General features: G+C 39.9%; 1 protein-coding gene across 1 annotated transcript in view; it reads right to left on the bottom strand.

Moving 5' to 3' along the window:
• Positions 1-21,564, bottom strand: part of pdzd7a (PDZ domain containing 7a) — a 28,661-nt gene that overhangs the window by 5,131 nt on the left and 1,966 nt on the right. The window contains exons 2-14 of the mRNA XM_055169800.2: positions 21,095-21,232; positions 20,752-20,926; positions 20,077-20,253; positions 19,815-19,962; positions 16,329-16,389; positions 14,150-14,605; positions 12,085-12,282; positions 9,852-10,027; positions 9,437-9,528; positions 9,250-9,341; positions 6,435-6,506; positions 3,372-3,944; positions 2,310-2,410 (exon numbers count right to left, since the gene is read on the bottom strand). Coding sequence (XP_055025775.2) covers positions 2,310-2,410; positions 3,372-3,944; positions 6,435-6,506; positions 9,250-9,341; positions 9,437-9,528; positions 9,852-10,027; positions 12,085-12,282; positions 14,150-14,605; positions 16,329-16,389; positions 19,815-19,962; positions 20,077-20,253; positions 20,752-20,926; positions 21,095-21,232 — 2,459 coding nt within the window. The remainder of the gene's footprint in view (positions 1-2,309; positions 2,411-3,371; positions 3,945-6,434; positions 6,507-9,249; positions 9,342-9,436; positions 9,529-9,851; positions 10,028-12,084; positions 12,283-14,149; positions 14,606-16,328; positions 16,390-19,814; positions 19,963-20,076; positions 20,254-20,751; positions 20,927-21,094; positions 21,233-21,564) is intronic.

Here is a 21,564-nt window from a genome sequence, read left to right as displayed (position 1 = left end):
GGTTCTTTCCTGTCCTCTACTCCTTTATCCTCTCGTGTTATGTCATCTCCACAGAAGTGTCAGATTTAAAGGGGATAAAATAAGTCAAGATTTAGAGTAAAATTCTCTTTTTCGCAAGCCGAACATGAGACAGAAGTAGGACGACTCTTGAGCTGACTGAAGATAGATGATGCAAAAACTAATTAGACCTCAAACAATCAACATCAAAAAGAGATGGCTCGACTCATTTCTGCACGACTCATCGGAGCCCAAAGGCACACACACAACACCTGACCTCATTTTGTCATGCATGTCAAAATCTGTTGATAAGAGGAATGTGACTGCAGCCGATGTGTGATAGGAACCCGACCTCCATGACGCCGAAGCGTGCTTGCTGCTCAGATAATGCAGTTATCAGTGACACAACAGGAAGAGGAAGTATGTCGACAGGACACACAACACACTTTCCTCCACAGGCCTGTTTATCTGCTGGACACATAACTAGTCTGAAGATGTGTTGTCAATGAATGTGAACTAATCTTTGGTATGAATGGAAATACAAACAGTATTTCACACCAGCACCTGTGGATGCTCTTGGCAGCTGAAGTGTTCTGACACCTGATCTCATAAGTGTGGCCACACAAGCCTCTCAGAGCAGGACAGGGAAATGCTGTCACCTGAAATGCTGGGATCGATAAGGATACATGTTCTCCTCAAACGCACACAATTTTTAACCTTGTATGAAGGGAGTTGCTGTTGGCATGTGCAAGCTATAGCCTACTCTGACGTTTAGCATTTATTCTGCTTTGATCAGTACAGATGTAAAGACATGGATGTTGTTAAGACCCATGATCAGGTTGTATGCACAGTATGTGGTGTGTAAGACCAGGATGACCGGTCAAATTTGTGCTTTGGAAGCTTGCCCCCGGCATAGGATGCTGGTGTCCCCACCGCACATCTTAAACGTACATTCCACTTTTTTTTAAATATGCTAATTTTTCAGCTAAATATTTGATTCTTACCATTTTGGAATCCATTCAGCTGATCTCCGGGTCTGGCGCTAGCACTTTTAGCATAGCTTAGCACAATCCATTGAATCTGATTAGACCATTAGCATCGCGCTAAAAAATTAACCAAAGAGTTTTGATATTATAGACTCTCATTCTGGTGTAATAATCAAGGACAAAATAGTCCCCTGCTATTGAAAGTAACCAAGGGGACTATTGTCAGGTGCTGCGTAATATCATTGCACCTGCTGCAGCCATGCCACCGCAGCAAAGTCCTTGATTATTAAGCCAGAATGAGAGTATAGTTCCGAGCCATATCTGCCTAGAAAATCGCAACTTTTAATTTTCTGTCAGTCTTAGTACACAATGTAACTACAGAAGAGTCAATTTTTAAATAGGAAAAATATTGAAACTCTTTGGTTATTTTTTAGCGCGATGCTAATGGTCTAATCAGATTCAATGGATTATGCTAAGCTATGCTAAAAGTGGTACAGCCAGACCCGGAGATCAGCTGAATGAATTCCAAAATGGTAAGAATCAAATGTTTAACTGAAAAGTGGAATGTCCCTTTAACCAGCAAAAACTTCTAAAAGAGTCTCTTGACAGAAATGCAACATAATATACATAACTATTTTATCAGTGGTGTATAAAGACCTTACAAAATGAACTTTCGCTATTTGTCCAAGAGGGACAAACTTGTCTATAAAGCATGTTTTGTCACTATGTTATCTTAGACGATGACATGTTTGTCCTGTGGTGGCTACCGTAGGGGAGAGCTGTGGACTGAACCATTGGTTGCATTTTACAGTCTCACCGCTAGATGTCGCTAAAAATCTACACACTGGACCTTTAAAAAAAAGTGATAAATTCACTGTCATGGTCAATGTAATCAATAAATGATGAATGACTTTAACCAAGCCTATAAAATGCCTTTGTGTTTAGCTAACATAAATGAAACCCCTTCAAAGCATCTGCAGCAGAGACGTATTTTGACATGACGCATGATGCACATAAGTTTACATGACGTGCCAAACACATATTTTGACATGATGAGCTACACACATGACGGGCTACATGTTTTGATGAGCTTCGCATTGATAAAGAAGTCACCAGCCCCCACTAACCTCAAAACTAGCAATTACAATGCACCATAATTTTTAAAATGATAAATAAAAGACATGCCCCCTCCAAAATCTACACCCTTGGTAGTGATTGTTTCCTCATTTCTATGTAAAGCACTTTGAATGACCTCTGTGTATGAAATGTGCTATACAAATAAACTTGCCTTGCCTGCCTTGCCTGTAACTGCATGAGGGAGATTACCTTCAGAAAATCACTTGTGGAGGCTGCTCCTCCTGGAAAGATCTTCTCTATCTTTACCATTGGCTGCACCTTTGACTCCATCCCACCTGAGATGCTTATACCTGGACAAAGAAGAGAAGAAATTATGACATTTTACAAAAGGTGACTAATGGCTACAAAGCATCAGAAATAAACCTTGCCTGACCAGTCAAACCCACTCACTGTATTGCTTTAGACTGCTTTGATGCATAAAGAAAAATTTTTTCATTGTCATAAAAAATGTAATAAACAATCATGTTGGTTTCAGGCAATATTGATCGTTTTAGATATGACCTCATCTTTAATCTCATTATTAAATCGACCAACAAGGGTTTACAATCTGGCTGGTTAACATGGGTAGTAAAAAAGGGCAATTCACTGCCATCTGCTGGTGAGGGGTAAAGTAAAAAACTAAGCCACTTTTCCCCAACCCTGTTCCTGGAGGCACACCAACCCTACACATTTTCCAACTTTTCCTATTCAAAACACACCTGAATCCACTCATCAGCTCATTAGTAGAAGAAACTCCAAGAAATGGAAATAATGGGGTCAGAGACAAAATGTGCACTGTTGGTGAGCCTCCAGGTACAGGGTTGGGAAATGCTAAGCTAAACTACCAGTACAACACTTGACAACCAAACATATGTGACCCTGGACCACAAAAACATAAGGGTCAATTTTTTTAAATGAGCTGAATAATCTTAATGATTTTTGGCAAAAAAAGAAAGATTTTAAACCATACAATGCATTTTTGGCTTTTGCTACAAATATACACGTGATTATGACTGGTTTTGCGGTTCAGGGTCACAAATATATCTGAGAATCAGAACATCTTAAATACTTGGGATAGTATGTAACCACCTAACCCCGAACTATATCATTGTGAACATCTTAGCAACCATAAGCAAGACCCAAGCTGGTCATTTTGCATGGGAAATGAGCCGTTTGCCATAAAAACGTGTATATATATATATATATAATTTATTTTAGAGAAATGCTATCATTGTACGACTTTCATGAACAAAACATCTTCAGATAACTCACCCAAGGACTGTTTGGTCTTAGAGACAGAAACCGTGGTAAGTTCATATTCCTCTTCCGAAGGACTTTCTCGACTACCCGAGTGTCCGTTCACTGCTTCCCTCCAGTCCTGATCCGAGCTGGACCCAAACACCTGGGTCAGTGGTGTTCTGCTCCGTCTGTGTGCGCTCATTACGGTGTACTTCACTTCTTTTCCATTCTGAGTTTTGGATCTATGCCCATTCTTATGAGGTGACCTTCCACGCTCTGGAACAGAGTCACCGCTGCTGGACAAAGAGTCATGCTGTGATATCTGCTGGAAACCATTGTCTCTCTGAGGGGAACGTCCACGTCGCTCTGTGCCGTGAGAGGACTCCGACTGTGGCCGGTTAGGCCGAGCAGGGCTCAGAGAATGATGTTCTACTGAGTCTGAGATGTATGTGTCCACCGGTACATCCAGAAGAGGTGTGAAAGTTCGGGGAGGAGGGAGACGGCCAGTCGGTAGACCTGACAAACGTAGACGCTCAAGGTCCTCCGTCAGTTGCCGTTCTCTATGCAGATCTTGGACTGGCTGGAGCTGAAATCCGCCCCTGTAGTCTGTGACAGGATACAGGTGTGCCATGTTAAAAAAGCATAAAATTGACAACATTTTTAATTTATAGGTAATACCATGGGTTTTGGACACATATTGTGCAAACACATGCCATGGTAATACCTTGGTATACCTTCGTCTGCATTACACGTGCAAAGGCTGTGGGTTCAATTCTCAGGGAACACATACTAATAAATTAAATAACTTGGCACTATAAAATAAGACACTGTAAGTCGCTTTGGATAGAGACCAACCAAATGCACAGATGTAATGTACCATGGTACAGTATATGAATAATATGGTAATAATTCAGTAACATTGTGCTGTATACAATATATAAAGGTACGATGGCATTACCACAGTACCATTACATTTCTTTTTTGTAAGAAGAGACGCGTAAATTCACATACGTATCTCCAACAGGGTTGCCAGATCTGCGTAAGAAAAGCATCCCAAATAGCCAATCAAAACTACCTAAATGACCCTATCCCAAATATTAAAACTTAAAATGCTATTTACTTCCAAACCTAAAATATTTATTTGATAGAAAATTCAGAATTTCATGGTGTGTAATGCACAACACAGTCTAATAAAATCATCTTAACATTGACAGCTGATGACCAAAATCCTTTTAAAAGTAGCCCAGTTTTGCAGAAATTGGCAACAGTGATCACTAAACACAAGTATCAAACAATTTTGACCGTGTTGCATTCTTTCACACAATAGTTAAACTCCAAAACTCATTTACATCTGTTTAAATCAGAGCAGATGTTAAAAGATCTCTCACACACATGCACTTTCTATTTCAACCAGAAGTTGAACGTCAGTCACACATTCACATCCATTGAGCGAGCTGCAGTGCGGTGTGGTGTTGCTCAGATTTCAGGGACTTCTAGAGCGACGAGTGTTGAATTACTCTTCTGTAGTCGGCACAAAGGAGCTGCGTTAAGCCTCAGACCTGCGTGGGCCGCATGCTTGAAGGTTAAACAATGCAAGGCGCCGTTCTTGCATTTCAGAAAAGACTTCCATTCAAAAGTCACAGGCACATTCAGCTACTGGTCAATGACGGCAGGGACTGTGTACTCCAATGTCAGAGGTCAAGAGGTCATGCGCAGCGTCAGCAGGAGAAGGAAACAGTCATGGCAATGTTGACTCCTCTCTTTATCCTGCCAGCATTTGGCATCGTGCAAAATGATGCATTTGTGTCCCAAATGGCAGCAAACAACACTCTTCAGGATCATTACAAGAAAAGCCACCGTAATGAGGGTTTTACAAAGAAGATTGTATGTATGTGTGCAATGTGAAAACAAAATTGTAAGGACATTTTAGGTGTACAAATATGGTTGTAACTTAAAATTCTTACAGTACGTGTTCAAGTTTGTTGTAATTATGTATGTGTGTGTTTTTCACATTCAAACATTTTATCTTAGGATATTAAATACGTTGTAGGAGAAAGTGGGAGTCTAAATCTCTGGTTATGTAATAGAGATCAGAGTGAGGACACAGCACAGCACTGTAAAGGGAAAGAGAGAGAAAGAGTGTGTGTGTGTGTGTGTGTGTGTTGTGTGCGCGTACGTGATTAGATAGATAGATGGATGGATGGATGGAGAGAAAGAGAGAGAGAGAGAGAGAGAGAGAGAGAGAGAGAGAGAGAGAGAGAGAGAGAGACAGAAGTCCCTTTCACACATACAGTCTTTACTGGTAATTTACTGGTAAATTGCAGTTAACATGTCATGTGTGAACAGAACCTTTCCGGTAAATCAGTGCTCCCAATTTACCAGTAAGACAGGTTGTAAGATTACCAGTAATTTACCAGTAAGCGCTATGTGTGAACGAAAATTCTAGGATTACCGGCATTTAGAACGGACGACGTCAGACCGCGCTGACAGATCGAGCCAATCAGAAAGTTTTTTATACAGGTGACGCGTTTACCCCCGAACTGTTTACGGACGTTTCCACACACATGCTGCTTAAAAGTCGAGCACACTTGAAGTTAACATCCACATTTCTTAACCAAAGTTGTTTAAAACAGCTCACCGTCTATTTGCCATATTGCCGACGTCCTTAGCACACCATCCGTGAAGCCTAATGTTCAAACGCGCAGGTTCCGTTTGACGCCCCCTAACGCAATGTTGTTTGGTCACGAGCAACTTCGCGACCGTTTGCCACAGATGTGAAAACAACAAAATACGGACCGTGGATATTAAGTCATAACCTGCCATTGTTTACAAATACGACACTAAGCTCACCGGCCGCGCGCCACAGGTAACTTCCGCTTCCTCTCCGAGTTTACCGGTATTTTGATACTGATGTGTGAATGATGTCGTACTGGTAAAAAGACGGAACCTCACTGCATGTGTGAACAGTACATTTTTGTATTTACTGGTAAATTCATTCTGGTAAATTCATGGTAATTTACCAGAATTACGGTGTGAAAGAGGCTAGAGAGAGACAGAGATGCACATGTCACATGTTCACATAGGTGGGGATGTTACCTGGGATTGGTGTTATTAGATGGCGACGGGGTGTTCCACCACGACGAGGAGAGCGCAGTACAGGAGATCTCACTAAGAAACAAAAAACAGTAAACAGATTTTTTTATTTTTCATGTATTTGAGAATTTGAGAACCAGTCAAATGTTTCAACAGATATATACAGTACATTAATAAACATTGTGTTTATATACACAACCAATAAAACATTTCATTTTTTCGCAAAAAAGTCAGATTGATCATTTCTTTTACACAAAAATGATCTCTGCTACAAATGAACACTTAAAGTTTGTTTGTGGGACCTACCGTTATCGTACAATTACACTGAAATTGACTGGATTGCAAAGGTTACAACTTATCCTGCTCGCTCTAGATTACTCGCGGGATTTAACTTTGTGTCACGCGAATTTTTCGCTTGAGTTGAATATTTTCAACTTGGGCGAAGATGCGTTTGAGGCGAATAGTGTGTGTTTTTGTGGCAAACGCACTGCCCATATCGCGTCATTCGCATCGCCTGACCCCACACAAGGACGCCTCTGTTCGCCTCTTTCCATTGACTTTGTATGTAATCTACACACGCAAATTGTTGAACTCGCGTCTGGTGTGAACCCACAGTTAGGCCACCATGCCAGAATTAGATTTGTTTTTGCAATGTGTAGTGATCATATACAATTGTTACTCAGTCTCTTTAATAGAATACATCCAGAAAATACAGGAAATGTGTATATAGTATTAAAAACTGTATAAAAATGTAAACTGATGTGTCAAGTTTTTAGGGTAAACTCCCCTTCCACTTGAGCAATAGCAGGAATCTAATATCTAATTTTAAAGTAATTAGTCTTTTTACTTTATTTTGCTCAAAAACGCTCAAGATATGTTTAGTGCCAAAAGAGGTCACACTAAACACAGACAATGACTAAAGAAGACATTTAGTCCTGAAAATTATTTTTTTTATATTTTGGAAATTGGACATATTTCCTGTATTTTCTGTTTGTATCTTAATAAAATAGATAAAAATAAATAAATATGGATGGACATTAAAACTTCTAAAACAACAAGTCTGGTGGTGGTGGCCTAAGGGCTCAGTCACACCAAAAGCGCTTTAAACGCTTGCAAACGCAAGGCGCGACGCACTGCCTTTTTTAAAAAAGAGCAGTGCAGCGCGGCTTTTCATATTGCTAAGCAACCACCGAGTCAGCTGTCTTGTCAATCAAATATTGAAGCGTGAGCGCTCTTTTGCTGTTAACTGTCATATTAGCAGAAACTTTAAAAAGAGGGCGCTTGTTCTGACCTTGTTTGAGGATGAGAGGAGCACAAACACGCAGGAGAGAGTGAGCGAGTGGAGTCCGGTTCTTCAAAGCAACTGTAAACTTCCCTCACCACAACGTAAGGCCCGCCTCTCCCCTCATTCGATTGGACAATGGAAGACGCGAATGACGTCAGGCGCTCCTCCGCTCTCAGAGCTCCTTCAAAAACGCGTGCGCGGCAGGCGGCAGAAAACCGCAAGGCGCTCGGCGCGCATAAACAGCGCGCAAACGCGCCCTGCCCATAGAATATCATTCAAAAAAGGCGCCTGCAACTGCCATAAGCGCTTTTGGTGTGACTGAGCCCTAAGGGGCCAGTCACACCAAAAGCGTTTATGGTAGTTGCAGGCGCCTTTTTTGAATGATATTCTATGGGCTGTTTATGCGCGCCGAGCAGAGGTCTTCACGGGTCCACTTAGATCCGAAAACCCGAGGTCCGACCCGAGACCCGATCGGGTTCGGGTCTCAAAGTTTCACATGTGCCTCGGACACGGGTCGGATACAATAATAGCGGCATCGGGTCTCGGGTAATTTAAAAATGAATGTGTTTTTTCTGAACGGACCCGAGAAGACCCGAACTCTCTCGCCTGTGTGCGTCAATGTCCTTTTCAAACCTCTCATCTGTTTGCCAAGAGCGCTTGCGACATTGTGTGGTTGTCGGAAGGTTCATTTTCGTTGAGACAAACATGTCAGTCAATTATAAATGTACATTGTAGCGGTTACGTGGTGTCGTCGTCAGATAACAAAGTAAAACGAATGGAGCAGCTCGCCAAATTGGTTGCAAGGCCACCGGAGTTTCTTTCTGTCTGACTGCTGCGCGTGGGTCTGCAGAATGCACACACGTGCCGTTTACATTCGGTTCCAGTCGGGTTAAAAAAAAAATTTCACTAGTTCGGGTCGGACTCGGGTCTAATTTTCTCGGGTTTGTCTCGGGTCAGGTCTTTCTTTAAAAAAAATTTATTTATGCACGTCGGGTTCGGGTATGAAGTGATTCGGGTCATTTCAAGTCGGGTACATTTCTTTGGACCCGAGAAGACCTCTACTCTCTCCTGCGTGTTTGTGCACCTCTCACCCTCAAACAAGGTCAGAGCAAGCGCCCTCTTTTTAAAGTTTCTGCTAATATGACAGTTAACAGCAAAAGAGCGCTCACGCTTCAATATCTGATTGACAAGACAGCTGACTCGGTGGTTGCTTAGCAATATGAAAAGCCGCGTCGCACTGCTCTTTTTTTAAAAAAAGGCAGTGCGTCGCGCCTTGCGTTTGCAAGCGTTTAAAGTGCTTTTGGTGTGACTGGCCCCTAAGACTTTTGCACAGTACTGAAGATATTGTTTATATTACGAAAACACCTCAAATCCTTTTACAAATTTAAAGTCCAAAAGACCAAAAGCACAGATTGCTCGGCCCTGTATAAATATGTAAATTAGCCATATTAAAATTAACCCCGCCTAATATGTGCCCCGCTCACCCCATACCAAAATGTTGTTAGAAAGCAACCAATTGAAGTGTTTTCCTACCAGAACGGTTCTTTAATATGTCATAGGCTTCAAGCTCAAAAGGCTGGACCATACTGTCAAAACGGCCCAGATCAGTGGGAGGGATGATCATTCTACATGAAAGAAAGATAGATATAGATGTTAGATACAGGCATTATGTAAAAATTTGATATATGAATGGAATGACATTCTACAGAGGACTTCTCACCTGATCTCCCTCAGCAGCAGAAGCTTCTCAGGCCTGTCCAGTATGGCCAGCAGGGGGCGCACCAGATCCTCAACCACACGCTCCGACAGAAACTAAAAAAACAGAAAGTTTGATATGGCCCAGTTGCAATATTTTATCGTTCGCTAAAATAAGATTTCTCAGAACAGCTTGTGAATTGATCACTCTTTAGAGTAAGTGTGATCTAAAGCGCTTGATCTTAATATAAATGACAAGACAAATGTGTCTTTTGTAAGTGTCTTCTGCGGGCTGATTCACTGTATAAGGCACGAAAAACTTTTCTAGTGAGACCATTTATTTACACTAAGGAAGGTTTACAGTTCCACAGGACACAGTTCATAAGAAAAAAGAATCAATTATTCTTGAGTCATAAAAGAGTCACTCTCTGTTGACTCACTCGTGTACAGTGTCTCATGACAGCAGCCACCTCATCCTCATTCAGCAGTTTGTGAGCCATGTCCTCTATTAAGCTCATGGTCTCTGGACTGGGCATAGGACTGTGCTCCCTCATACCAGCTCGGGTCTCTCTGGGAGAACTCAACAGGTTCATTATGGGTCGACCTCGCTCTTTACCTGAAGACACAAGGGCTACGGTCAGGCATGATACTAATATTAGAAGTGTGAAATGGACATTTCCAATGCAACTAAGTTACATCATTAAATACTGCACTTATTATTTTTCTGAAAGAAGCTACAATTATATCAATATGGCATTATAAACATATCATTATGAAATATCATATAATCTACACCACAACTATAACAGTGCAGAAGAATGATATTGTTTAGATTATTTTCAGTGTTTTTTCCCAGCTGATAATGAAACAATGACAGCCGAACAAAATTTATTCAAATGTAAATTAAATGCTTTGAAAAAAAAACAGAAACAGAAAGTTAGCCAATAGCAATTTCACAGTCTGGAATCTGATGAGAAGCTAAAATGCAAAATAATGCCATAAAAATCCATGATCCATATCCAGGGTTCCCACACTTTAGTTAACTTCAATTTCAAGGACCTTTCAAAGACTTTTCAGGTCCAATACCCTCAAATTCAAAGACTAAATGTGGGGAGACATTTCAAGTGAGAGCAAGGTTATATCGTGTTACCTTTTAAGATACATTGTTACAGTTCGCTTTCAAGGGAACTCGCTCTAAGCCACTGCGGTGACACTTTGGGGACACCTCCAGGGGTATGTGCATCTAAATGTGTATATCAAATTTAACCAATGGTGAGGCATAACAACAAAGACAGGGTGACGCGGGAGCCAGGAAGTAGGGACGTAGGAAATATGGCAAGGGAGACGCAGCGTCTCGTTCCCTTTTCAGGGAACAACAGTTACATACATAACCCGAGACGTTTTCATGTGTCAAACACAACTATGCAAAAAAGCATGTTGGTATGAAATTGGGATCAAATTTAAGCACTTTCAATGACCTGTATCTATGTATGTTTATTTTCAAAAACTTCCAAGGGCCTTGATTTTTTTCCGCCCAGATTCATAAACTTTCAAGGATTTCAAGGATCTGTGGGAACCATGCATATTGGTGGAGGTAAATTTTGAATGATTATATTATCTCAGGGTTTCCCAAACTGGGGTTCGCGAACCACCAGGGTTTTTTGCAGGGGGTTGATGAAAAACAATAAATTACAATTAAATATAAAATATAAACAATTAATTTTAAAATTTAAAAATCTAAATAAAACAGTTACTAAAAATCTATATATTTTGTTTGTTTAATCTATCAGGAAACTGAGAATCATGCCAAATGGACCGATAGGTTTATGTACCAATAAAAGAAAAAAACAGATGAAGGTCCAATAACAACAACAACTATGTAAAATACTATTGATAAAAACTTGACAACAGATAAAAAATATTTTATTTAAAGTTCGGGAGAAGCATGGTCATGTAACCCAACCAATCAGCGTGAAGAGGTGTCTATAAATAGCCGTTCCTCACCTCTGTCCCGTGACAGTTTTTGCAGCATCCCTCCTCCAGCCCATCACCTCGCCAAACCATTTATGAGCCCCATTTTCTTCTTTTTTCCTACTATGGAAGTGAATGGGGCTCATGAATGCTTTGGTTACCTTCCTCAAAATATCCTCCTTTGTGTTCATCAATTTATACAGGTTTATAACAACATGAGAGTGAGTAAACGATGACAAGATTTTCATTTTTGGGTAAACTATCCCTTTAATATTCAAATACAGTTATCATTCTTCATGTGACTGCTCTTTTAGAATTAGCACAAAATACAGTGCACTGTGAATGTACAAGCCACCCAAAAAGTTGTAATAAACTCAAAGTTTTCTAAGCTTTTCTGATTTTTTGAAGGCCTATTGAAGTTCAACCGGCCCTGTAATAAAAGCAGCTATGCAATTCATCATTAGCTGAGTGAATCCACAGGGTCTGGATTCAAGGCCATTCAAGGATTTACTGCAGAGCAGTACAGATACAGTAAATCTCATGTAGCCTCTTTAAAAACTTATTATGCTGCTTGCAGGCTTTTCAAATGCTAATCTTCTGCCTCATCTTCATTTCCCATATGCAAATTCCTTAGTATTCACAAACAGTATCACACAGATCGTGGCTCTCATCAAAGGATGTTGAATCGTAGGCTCAACTCACCCGGCTCATGTTTTGGGGATTTGGACCTTCCTCTTTGTCCGCCCACGGTCCATGTGACCTTCCTGTCCCTGGAGGAAGATCTCTCCCTCCTGCGACCGCTTTTAAACAGAAGGCTGACGAAGGTTTTGGAGCGCTGCAGGGTGCTTCCCACTGCATCCACTTTATCCTTCTGATGTTTCTTTTTCTTCTGCTTGTCCTCTGATCCAACATCCAAACAGAAACATGTTAAGGACTCACATACAGAGAGGTTTGAGTTAAAGTAGCACAGAGATGCACTTTGGATCTATACTGAAATAAATTCATATTCATAAAGACGCACACTGAGGAATACAAAATGCTGAATATTGTAGATTTGTTTGGTTTGATCCTTAGTAAGGGTGATACAGGAACTGGAGAGTTATAAAGATCACAATTATAAGAGCATTATTAATCGGTTTAGTTAGTAAAACATCTGCTGAATCATTTGTGTTGTGCAGATTTTGATTCTAAAGTAGTTCAGTCACTCAGCTCAGTGCATGGGTATTACAAATGAAAAATATTGTCTAGGTCCATTTTAATGTAAAAATAAAATAAAACCATCATACTGTAGCATTAGCAAGTTTAACATAAAGCGGTTATATACCGTAAAAACACTCCGGTCATTAATCTCCAGTGTGCCTGACAATAAAACGGGATGATGTACTCTTTGCCCTTGAGTTTACATTTCTCAAAGCATCACATTCTTCAGTCTGAGCTGTTCATCTTTCGCAGGGAGATACTATGCAGTAATACTGATGTATTATATATTACAAAGAGGTCATTAAAATGCAGAAATACAATAGCAGTGCAAAGCTATATATTTGACAAACAGACACAGCAATGTGACCCAGAGCAGCTTTCACAGCTTGGTGTATGTATCAAATTACTCCATTACTGATATGGCTGTGACCTTGAGCACTTTAGCTGAAAATGATATATATGTGACCCTGTCTGTGAAATCCAGGATATAATCTTACAATCTAATAATGAGATTACAAGCATCAAAGTTTGATTTCACTTTTTAGATATCTGTTAAAAGTTTGTATGGGTTGGCATTAGGCGGCAGTGCCCCCTGGATGACACAGCATGTCCCCCTAATCTTATGGTCGAACTTACTAGTTAAAGGTGGGGTGCACGATCTCCGAAAGCCAGTGTTGACATTTTAAATCATCTTAACAAACACGCCCCTAACCCAATAGAACCAGGACCTTCTTTTGATTGACCTGCCCCAAACTTACGCAACCCAGGCAATGATGTCGGTTAGTAGACACGCCCCTTACTGCTGATTGGCTACAAGTGTTTTGGTACTCGGCCCAACTCTCTTTTCCCAAGCGTTTTTCAAAAATCTTGCACCCCGCCTTTAAGACAAAGTCACGTGAGCTTGATCACTATATAGTGCACTGAGCACTCTCTTCGGCAGTATTACAACCATAGGAAAGTATTACTAATTTCTACAACAGTAACTTTAAAAAAGGATCTTTAAAATATAAATCAGATGCAGTATTACATTAAAGGTAATAATATAAAACATAAAAATAAATTACATTTATAGTAAAACATCCCCAAAATAGCCCCTGTAATCCTTTCTTAGACTCACCTCGTTATTTATTCAAATACAACAAGCCAATGGCAAGTCTCCATGCAGCACACCTTTCAATGCGTTTATATTTTGTTTTAGACGTTCTGTTTATTATAATAATAGTTTGGTTGTGATATAATTCATAGTAGATATAAATGATATAAGATGGTTATACAGTAAGCAGTATTGTTGGTTTATATATAACTTGTTATTCCTTCGGCGCAGCTGTGCATTGTACTATATGCAGTCTTAAAATCAAATTTTGGCGGCGCCGCCCATAAAAACGAAATGCCCCCCATCAGTTCTGTATGTTCTGGTGATGGCCCTTCACAAATCTGAAAGGTGTTTTTAAATATTATACATAATATTATACATATGGTTGGCTTTAATAAGTATTTTTCCAGCTCTGTTTAGTGACCTTAGCGTTGCATAAATGACACACTTCAGATTTCAATGATCTTACCGTACCTGATATGGTAATGTGACTCTGGGATCGGCGGATGGGTTTACGAGGTTTGCTGAGAGCCATCAGCACGGCAGTTTTCGGTGAGTCCAAAGTCTCTTTATCCCCAGCAGAGAAGGTCCTAGAGTGGGTGTGTCCACTCCGTATGGCGGTGTCTTTTAACAGAACAGTCTCACCCACCGTTCGACTGGTTTCTGTGGTTATGACCCTACTAGTTCTTACGGACGCTTCCAGCTCCTGTGGATCAGTCTGCATTGCAGTTTCTGTCCGTTCAGAGCTGGGCCGGCGTGAGCGGTCCTCGGTGGAAATACAGACATCCACCATTCCTGAGCCAAAAACAGGGGGGAACATGACCTGCGAGAGGCCGCTGAGGGAACTGACCGGCGTTCCAGAAGACAAAGAGGACGTGGAGGAATAAGAGTCTGAACCCTGAGAAGAAGAGGGCTGACCTCCATTTGCCACTGAGAGAGAAAAAAATAAAAGATATGTATTATTTTAAGAGCCATTAGTACACTTAAGGCACTTCAGTGATATGTAATTATATATATATATACAGTTGAAAGAAAAAGTATGTGAACCCTTTGGGCTTACTTGGATTTCTTCATAAATTGGTCATAAAATGTGTTCTGATCTTCATCTAAGTCACAACAATAGAGAAACACAGTCTGCTTAAACTAATACCACACAAACATTATACGTTTTCAGGTTTTTATTGAACACAACATGTAAACATTCATAGTGCAGGGTGGAAAAAGTATGTGAACCTTTGGGTTTAATAACTGGTTGACCCTCCTTTGGCAGCAATAACCTCAACCAAACGTTTCCTATAGTTGCAGATCAGACCTGCACAACGTCAGGAGAAATTTTGGACCATTCCTCTTTACAAAAGTGTTTCAGTTCAGCAATATTCTTGGGATGTCTGGTGTGAATCGCTCTCTTGAGGTCATGCCACAGCATCTCAATCGGGTTGAGGTCAGGACTCTGACTCGGCCACTCCAGAAGGCGTATTTTCATCTGTTGAAGCCATTCTGTTGTTGATTTACTTCTATCCTTTGGGTCATTGTCCTGTTGCATCGTCCATCCTCTGTTAAGCTTCAGTTGGCGGACAGAGGGTCTTAAGTTTTCCTGCAAAATGTCTTGATAAACTTTGGAATTCATTTTTCCATCGATGACAGTAATCCGTCCAGGGCCTGAGGCAGCAAAGCAGCCCCAAACCGTGATGGCCATCCACCATATTTTACAGTTGGGATGAGGTTTTGATGATGGTGTGCTGTGCCTTTTGTTCTACACATAGCGTTGTGTGTTCTTTCCAAACAACTCAATTTTGGTTTCATCTGTCCACAGAATGTTTTGCCAGTAGTGCTGTGGAACATCCAGCTGCTCTTTTGCAAACTTCAAAAGCTGCAATGTTTTTTTGGACAGCAGTGGCTTCCTCCGTGGTGTCCTCCCATGAAGTCCATTCTTGTTTAATGTTTTCTTTATTGTAGATTTGTCAAAAAAATGTTAGCATGTGCCAAGTCTTTAGCTGACACTCTAGGATTCTTCTTCACCTCATTGAGCATTCTGCGCTGTGCTCTTGCAGTCATCTTTACAGGACGACCATGCCTAGGGAGTGTAGCAACAGTGCTGAACTTTCTCCATTTATAGACAATCTGTCTTACCGTGGACACATGGACATCAATGCATTTAGATATACTTTTGTAGCCCTTTCCAACTTTATGTAAGTTAACAATTCTTGATCGTAGGTCTTCTGAGAGCTCTTTTGTGCGAGGCATGGTTCACATCAGACAATACTTCTTCAGAACAGCAAACTCAAAACTGGTGTGTGTTTTTTATTGGACAGGGCAGCTTTAATCAACACATCCAATCTCATCACATTAGCTCTTGGAGAAGTCATTAGCCTAGGGGTTTCACATACTTTTTCCACCCTGCAATATGAATGTTTACATGTTGTGTTCAATAAAAACATGAAAACGTATAATGTTTGTGTGGTATTAGTTTAAGCAGACTGTGTTTCTCTATTGTTGTGACTTAGATGAAGATCAGAACACATTTTATGACCAATTTATGAAGAAATCCAAGTAAGCCCAAAGGGTTCACATACTTTTTCTTTCAACTGTATATATACAGCTTGCTTATACATACTAAATGTACATTTTTAGAACCCATGAAAGGTTTACATACATTTTTTCAACCAGCTGTACTCTGCCACCATCTCCTTATAAGCAGGATATCTTCCAGCCTCCTACATTAGAATATTAAGATGTTACATATTGTTTGTAATGTACAACATAAAAATTCACAAAAACATACACTGCAAAAGCAAATGTTGGAAATGATTAATTGTGCAAACTTTGTGCTTAGAAATGATTTAAAACAGCATTATACAACAGACAAGGTTTAACAAAATATGCACTTGGTGTATGCTGACCTCATGTCCCCTCCTAACATTAGTCTATTATTAAACAAGAACCTGAACATTATCAGGATTATACAATAATAATAAGTGGCAGCTTCATGCACATTTAGGTAAATAGTTGTAGTGGAGAGCTGTGCTACTTTATAGTCAATTTAATCCGACCGTTGCACAGTGAAAATAAGGCTTTCCATCAAGTGTAGTTACTTCATTTACGAAATAATCCTCTTTCCATTTTCTCACATTGTCACTTTACTTATCATCAGCAGTGCCTTTGAATCCTTAAAGTGAACTGAGCCAACACTCACCACTACAAAATGTCATCAATAGTCAATACAGCAGGCATTTAGCAGTGCTATGTACGTTTAGCCCCACAACAGTTTGATTCAAAGCCCTGCTGTGGTGGTGAAATGAAAAGGCCATAAAATGAGGCTTTCTGCTGATTATAACTTGATCTCCAAAGCCTGGTGAATAATGCACATCCCCTGGCTGATTTTCGCAAGTGGAACTTGAGCTCTGCCCAAGTAAAGCGAGCAACCAGGAATGTGACGGCTAAATGCCAGCTGTCTGTTTTGCTTTCTCACTCCCTGACGCAATAGAGGCTGTGTTGTTTAACATGACGTGCTGACAATTAATATATGCCACAGCACTTTGGAAATCATTTGTCATGCCATTTTCTATTTCAATGGAAACTTTGAATGAAAATAATAATGAAAACGATATTAACGTAATGTACAAAAGAAAGTCTCCCAGTAAGCAAGTCAACAGGGCGACAGCGGTCAAGGGGTGAAAAAAATCTCCTTGTTGTCACTGAGCAGTCATCAATTTGGAACAGACAAATCTCACGGAAAGTTGTGTTATAGTCACGAAAATTTTTATTAATTTATTCATGTCCATGGCACGAAAATCTGCTTTTTTAAGTGCCTTGAACACAAATGTCTTTTCTATAAATAGTTTTTCGTGTCCTCGCACGACTTTCTTTTCGTGTCTTTTTATGTATTGTTTTCTCATTGTTTTCCTATTTTCTTATGTCGCCTGGGATTGGGGTTAGAATCACTTTCTGTTACATTTTTTAACATCCTCACCCAAACCCCAACTCTAACCCCAACTCCAAGCGAGAATAGTTTTAAAAGCAGAAAAAAAAAACATTTAGAAACCATGCAGTACATAAAAGTACATCCTTACCCAAACCCCAAATCAAACCCCAACCCCAAAGTGACAATGATTTAAAAATAGGAAAAAAATTAGAAACAATACATAAAATGACACGAAAAAGACATTTGTGCTCAAGGCATGTAAAAAAACTGAATTTCATGCCATGGACACAAATAAAATAATCAAATTTTTCATGACTATAAAACGGCTTTTTATGAGATCATGTTGATTTGGCAGCATGAGGATCATATATTATATAAGAAGACCTAAAGAATCCTCAAAATTAAAGTGTGTGTGGGGGGGGGGTCTAAAGCTATTTTATGCATTCTGACTTATTAACACTAAGTTAGATATCTTCATGCTAAACATAGGCAAAGTGTTGTGACAGTGTATTTCTGTGCCGAATACACTTCACCAAGGTTCGTACAAGTTTTGGAACGTTTTTTTTTCGAACATGAAAGATTTATACATAACAATCTTGCTTTAATTTCTTTAATGGCCAATTTCGATGCAGGAAGTACAGTGGAAGTCCTTATATGGGCACTTTAACGGGAATAGCGTATGCACACACCAACCAAGAGCTCACATAAAATCAATGTCACCAAAGAAATGTGAGGTAAATTTAAGCTTGTTCAACTTCCTAAAGAACCCAGCATTATGGAAACAATGGATATAGTTTGTTTATCCGGGGTAGAAGCGGAGTTGTGCATGTGTTTGTTTACCGTTAGATTTCGTCTCAACCGGGTCATGAGTCAGGCAGTAAGTAAAAGGGTCATGAGTCAGGCAGTAAGTAAAACTGCATCAAATGTCTGTGTTTTGTTTGCAATTGGCACGTGCATATAATGTAAACAACATGAACATGAATCATAAGTTATCCAAAGATAGTGGGATAATGTTTTGTGTATGTTGCTTGCTCGTGCCTGCTCTGTCTTTTATAAATATGATGAAACTGAAGACTCTTTGGATACATGAAGGATGGAATACTACTCTAGAAGCACTTTTTTAAAATAGGCTTATTTTAGTGCTCCCCTAGAGTTAAACATTTGATTTTTACAGTTTTGGAATCCATTCAGCTGATCTCCGGGTCTGGCGTTACCACTTTTAGCATAGCTTAGCACAATCCATTGAATCTGATTAGACCATTTGAAATGACATTATAGTCTCCTGGTATTGAAAGGTACCAAGGGGACTATTTTCGGGCGCTGCGTAATATCATTGTGCCTGCTGTAACCATGGTACGGCAGCAAAGTCCTTGATTATTACGCCAGAATGAGAGTATAGTTCCTAGCCATATCGGCCTAGAATATCGCAACTTTTAATTTTCTGTCAGTCTTACACGATGTAACTACAGAAGAGTCGAAACCTGAATATTGAAACTATTTGGTTATTTTTGAGCACGATGCTAATGGTCTAATCAGATTCAATGGATTATGCTAAGCTATGCTAAAAGTGGTACCGTCAGACCCGGAGATCAGCTGAATGGATTCCAAAACAGTAAAAACCAAATGTTTAACTCTAGGGGGCAGGAAAATTTGCATATTTTCAAAAAAAGTGGAGTTTCCCTTTAAGATTAACATGAGATCAGCAGAAACAGAGTGTGTTATGTATGCTTTAAAGGTATTGCAGAGGATTTTCTTTTTCCGGGTGGATCATCAATCATTGGTCCTCCTAATTGTTAATCAGGAGTGCTGCACAATTGCATTTTTTTTAAAAGTGGAGAAGGCTGTTCTTTTCTAAAATTCGAGAAAATCCTCCGCTACACCTTTAAGTAATAGTTTCTGCGTGTTCTCAATATAACCTCATTTCTTTTCTTACTATTCTAAATTGATTCTGATAACATTCAATGATTCAATGATTCAATAATTGAATGGCTAGGTTATTTTTGACCCATAATGGGTAAACATTGGACAAAACACATGCTAGGTTAAAAACAACCCAATGTTGGATTGTTGTTATGTAACCAAAGGGTAATAACCCAACACTTCGATTAAAACAACCCAGCAGTGTGTTCTGTCCAATATTTACCCATTATGGGTCAAAAATAACCCACCAATTTTAGAGTGTGTACAAATAAAACAAAGCATTTAAGTTATTCTCACCTTGATGGTCAACATCACGTGAGTGTGACTCTTTAGCACTTCTACTGCATTGTTGTGTGTAATGTCCTCAAAATTCACACCATTGGCTGCCAGAATCTGATCCCCCATTTTAATTCCATTTTGCTCTGCCAGGCCACCAGGGTCCAGCCTTATCACAAGATCAAGGAAACCATTAAACAAATAAAATCAAACAATTGGATGTAACATCGATGTGATAACAGTAAGACATGATCTGTAATCCCTTAAGCTTCATATCTCTTACTTTGAGACATAAATGCCCAGGCCAAACAAATAGCCACCACGGATGTTGAAGCACAAGCAGTAGTCATCCGAGGTTGTGTAAAGATGCACTATTCTTCGAAGTGCTCCATCTGAACTGGTTTCAGACGGTGTTTGACCGCTCTCTTCAACTACCATCCTTCTGTGAATCAGATCTACCCTGTATGTGTACATTCATATATGTTTGCAAACAACAAAGAAAAAGCAAAGACACAATCTATGAATTACTTTGTTGTCTTTTCAGCTATGATAGAAGAAAATGACACTTCACCTTTAAGTAAAATTCAGCACACACACATTTTTTTCTAAGCACACATGAATACAGTTCTGTAATTAACCTGTCCATTGTACCATCAGTTAATGAAATGACTGAAAAGACCACTGAGGTAACTCTACCACCACTGTATGCTGAAACAGAAGCTGAAGGAAAAGATAACAAGCAAAGTCCAAGAGTCACAGGGTTTCCACACTGTTAGTCATGAAGGGGGGCATCACATACGCTCTGTTTATCTTCCTAGTTCAGTCATAACCTACAACCTAACCAGCAATAAAACCCCATCAAAAATATATATTTGATCAGTTCCTGCATTACCCAGGAAATCAAATGAGCTACAGGAATGCCCGTATCGAAGAAAAAAAGTTCTTGCCAACTTCTTACCATGTTGTCTTCTCCTTCGAGTACCGGATGCCAGGGACTTTCCCAACCCGTCTTACCACCATCCGTAGACGATTGTTTCCCGTCAGGACTTTCACCGCACTACTCATGGTGATGCTCTCCAAACTAATGCCATTCACCTCTACAAGCTTATCTCCAACACTCAGGCCTGCCAGCTCTGCGTGTGCAATGAGGAAACATGAATAATAGACCCTATTAGTTCTGTTATACCATATACCTTATACAGTACATACATTATGTGTCATATGAAATGATAAAACTCTCTATAATGATCTTGATTCTGTGTTTTAACCCTATCTTTGAATTATTATAATCTGAAGAATACCTGCAGAGCTGTCATCCTCCACCTTGCTGACAAAGATGCCAAGGCCGTGCTCAGAGCCTCCGCGCACACTGAAGCCCAGCCTGCCATCCTCGCTTTTGTCCACGGTAATTGTGTGGATGTCTTCACTCTCATCCCCACCTACAATACGCCAACATCAAACACAAATAGAAAGTTCTTTAAAGGAAACATATCATTAAAATCTGACTTTTTTCACGTTTAAGTGCTATAATTGGGTCCCCAGTGCTTCTATAAACCTAGAAAATGTGAGAAAGAACAACCCAGTAACTTAGTTTTGGTATACCATTCTCTGCAAACATGTAAAAAAGGTAATTGAAATTTGTCTCCCCCTGTGATGTCAGAAGGGGATAATACTGCCCCTTAATCTGCACTGTCCAACCACGACACTGCCATTTAGTGCAGCGATCAGCTCATTTGCATATAAAAGGACACACACAAAACAGCTCATTTTT

The sequence above is a fragment of the Misgurnus anguillicaudatus genome, chromosome 11 (assembly GCF_027580225.2).
Source record: "Misgurnus anguillicaudatus chromosome 11, ASM2758022v2, whole genome shotgun sequence".
NCBI lineage: Eukaryota > Metazoa > Chordata > Actinopteri > Cypriniformes > Cobitidae > Misgurnus > Misgurnus anguillicaudatus.
Note: the sequence above shows the minus strand (reverse complement) of the source record. Positions and strands in the feature narration are given on the sequence as shown.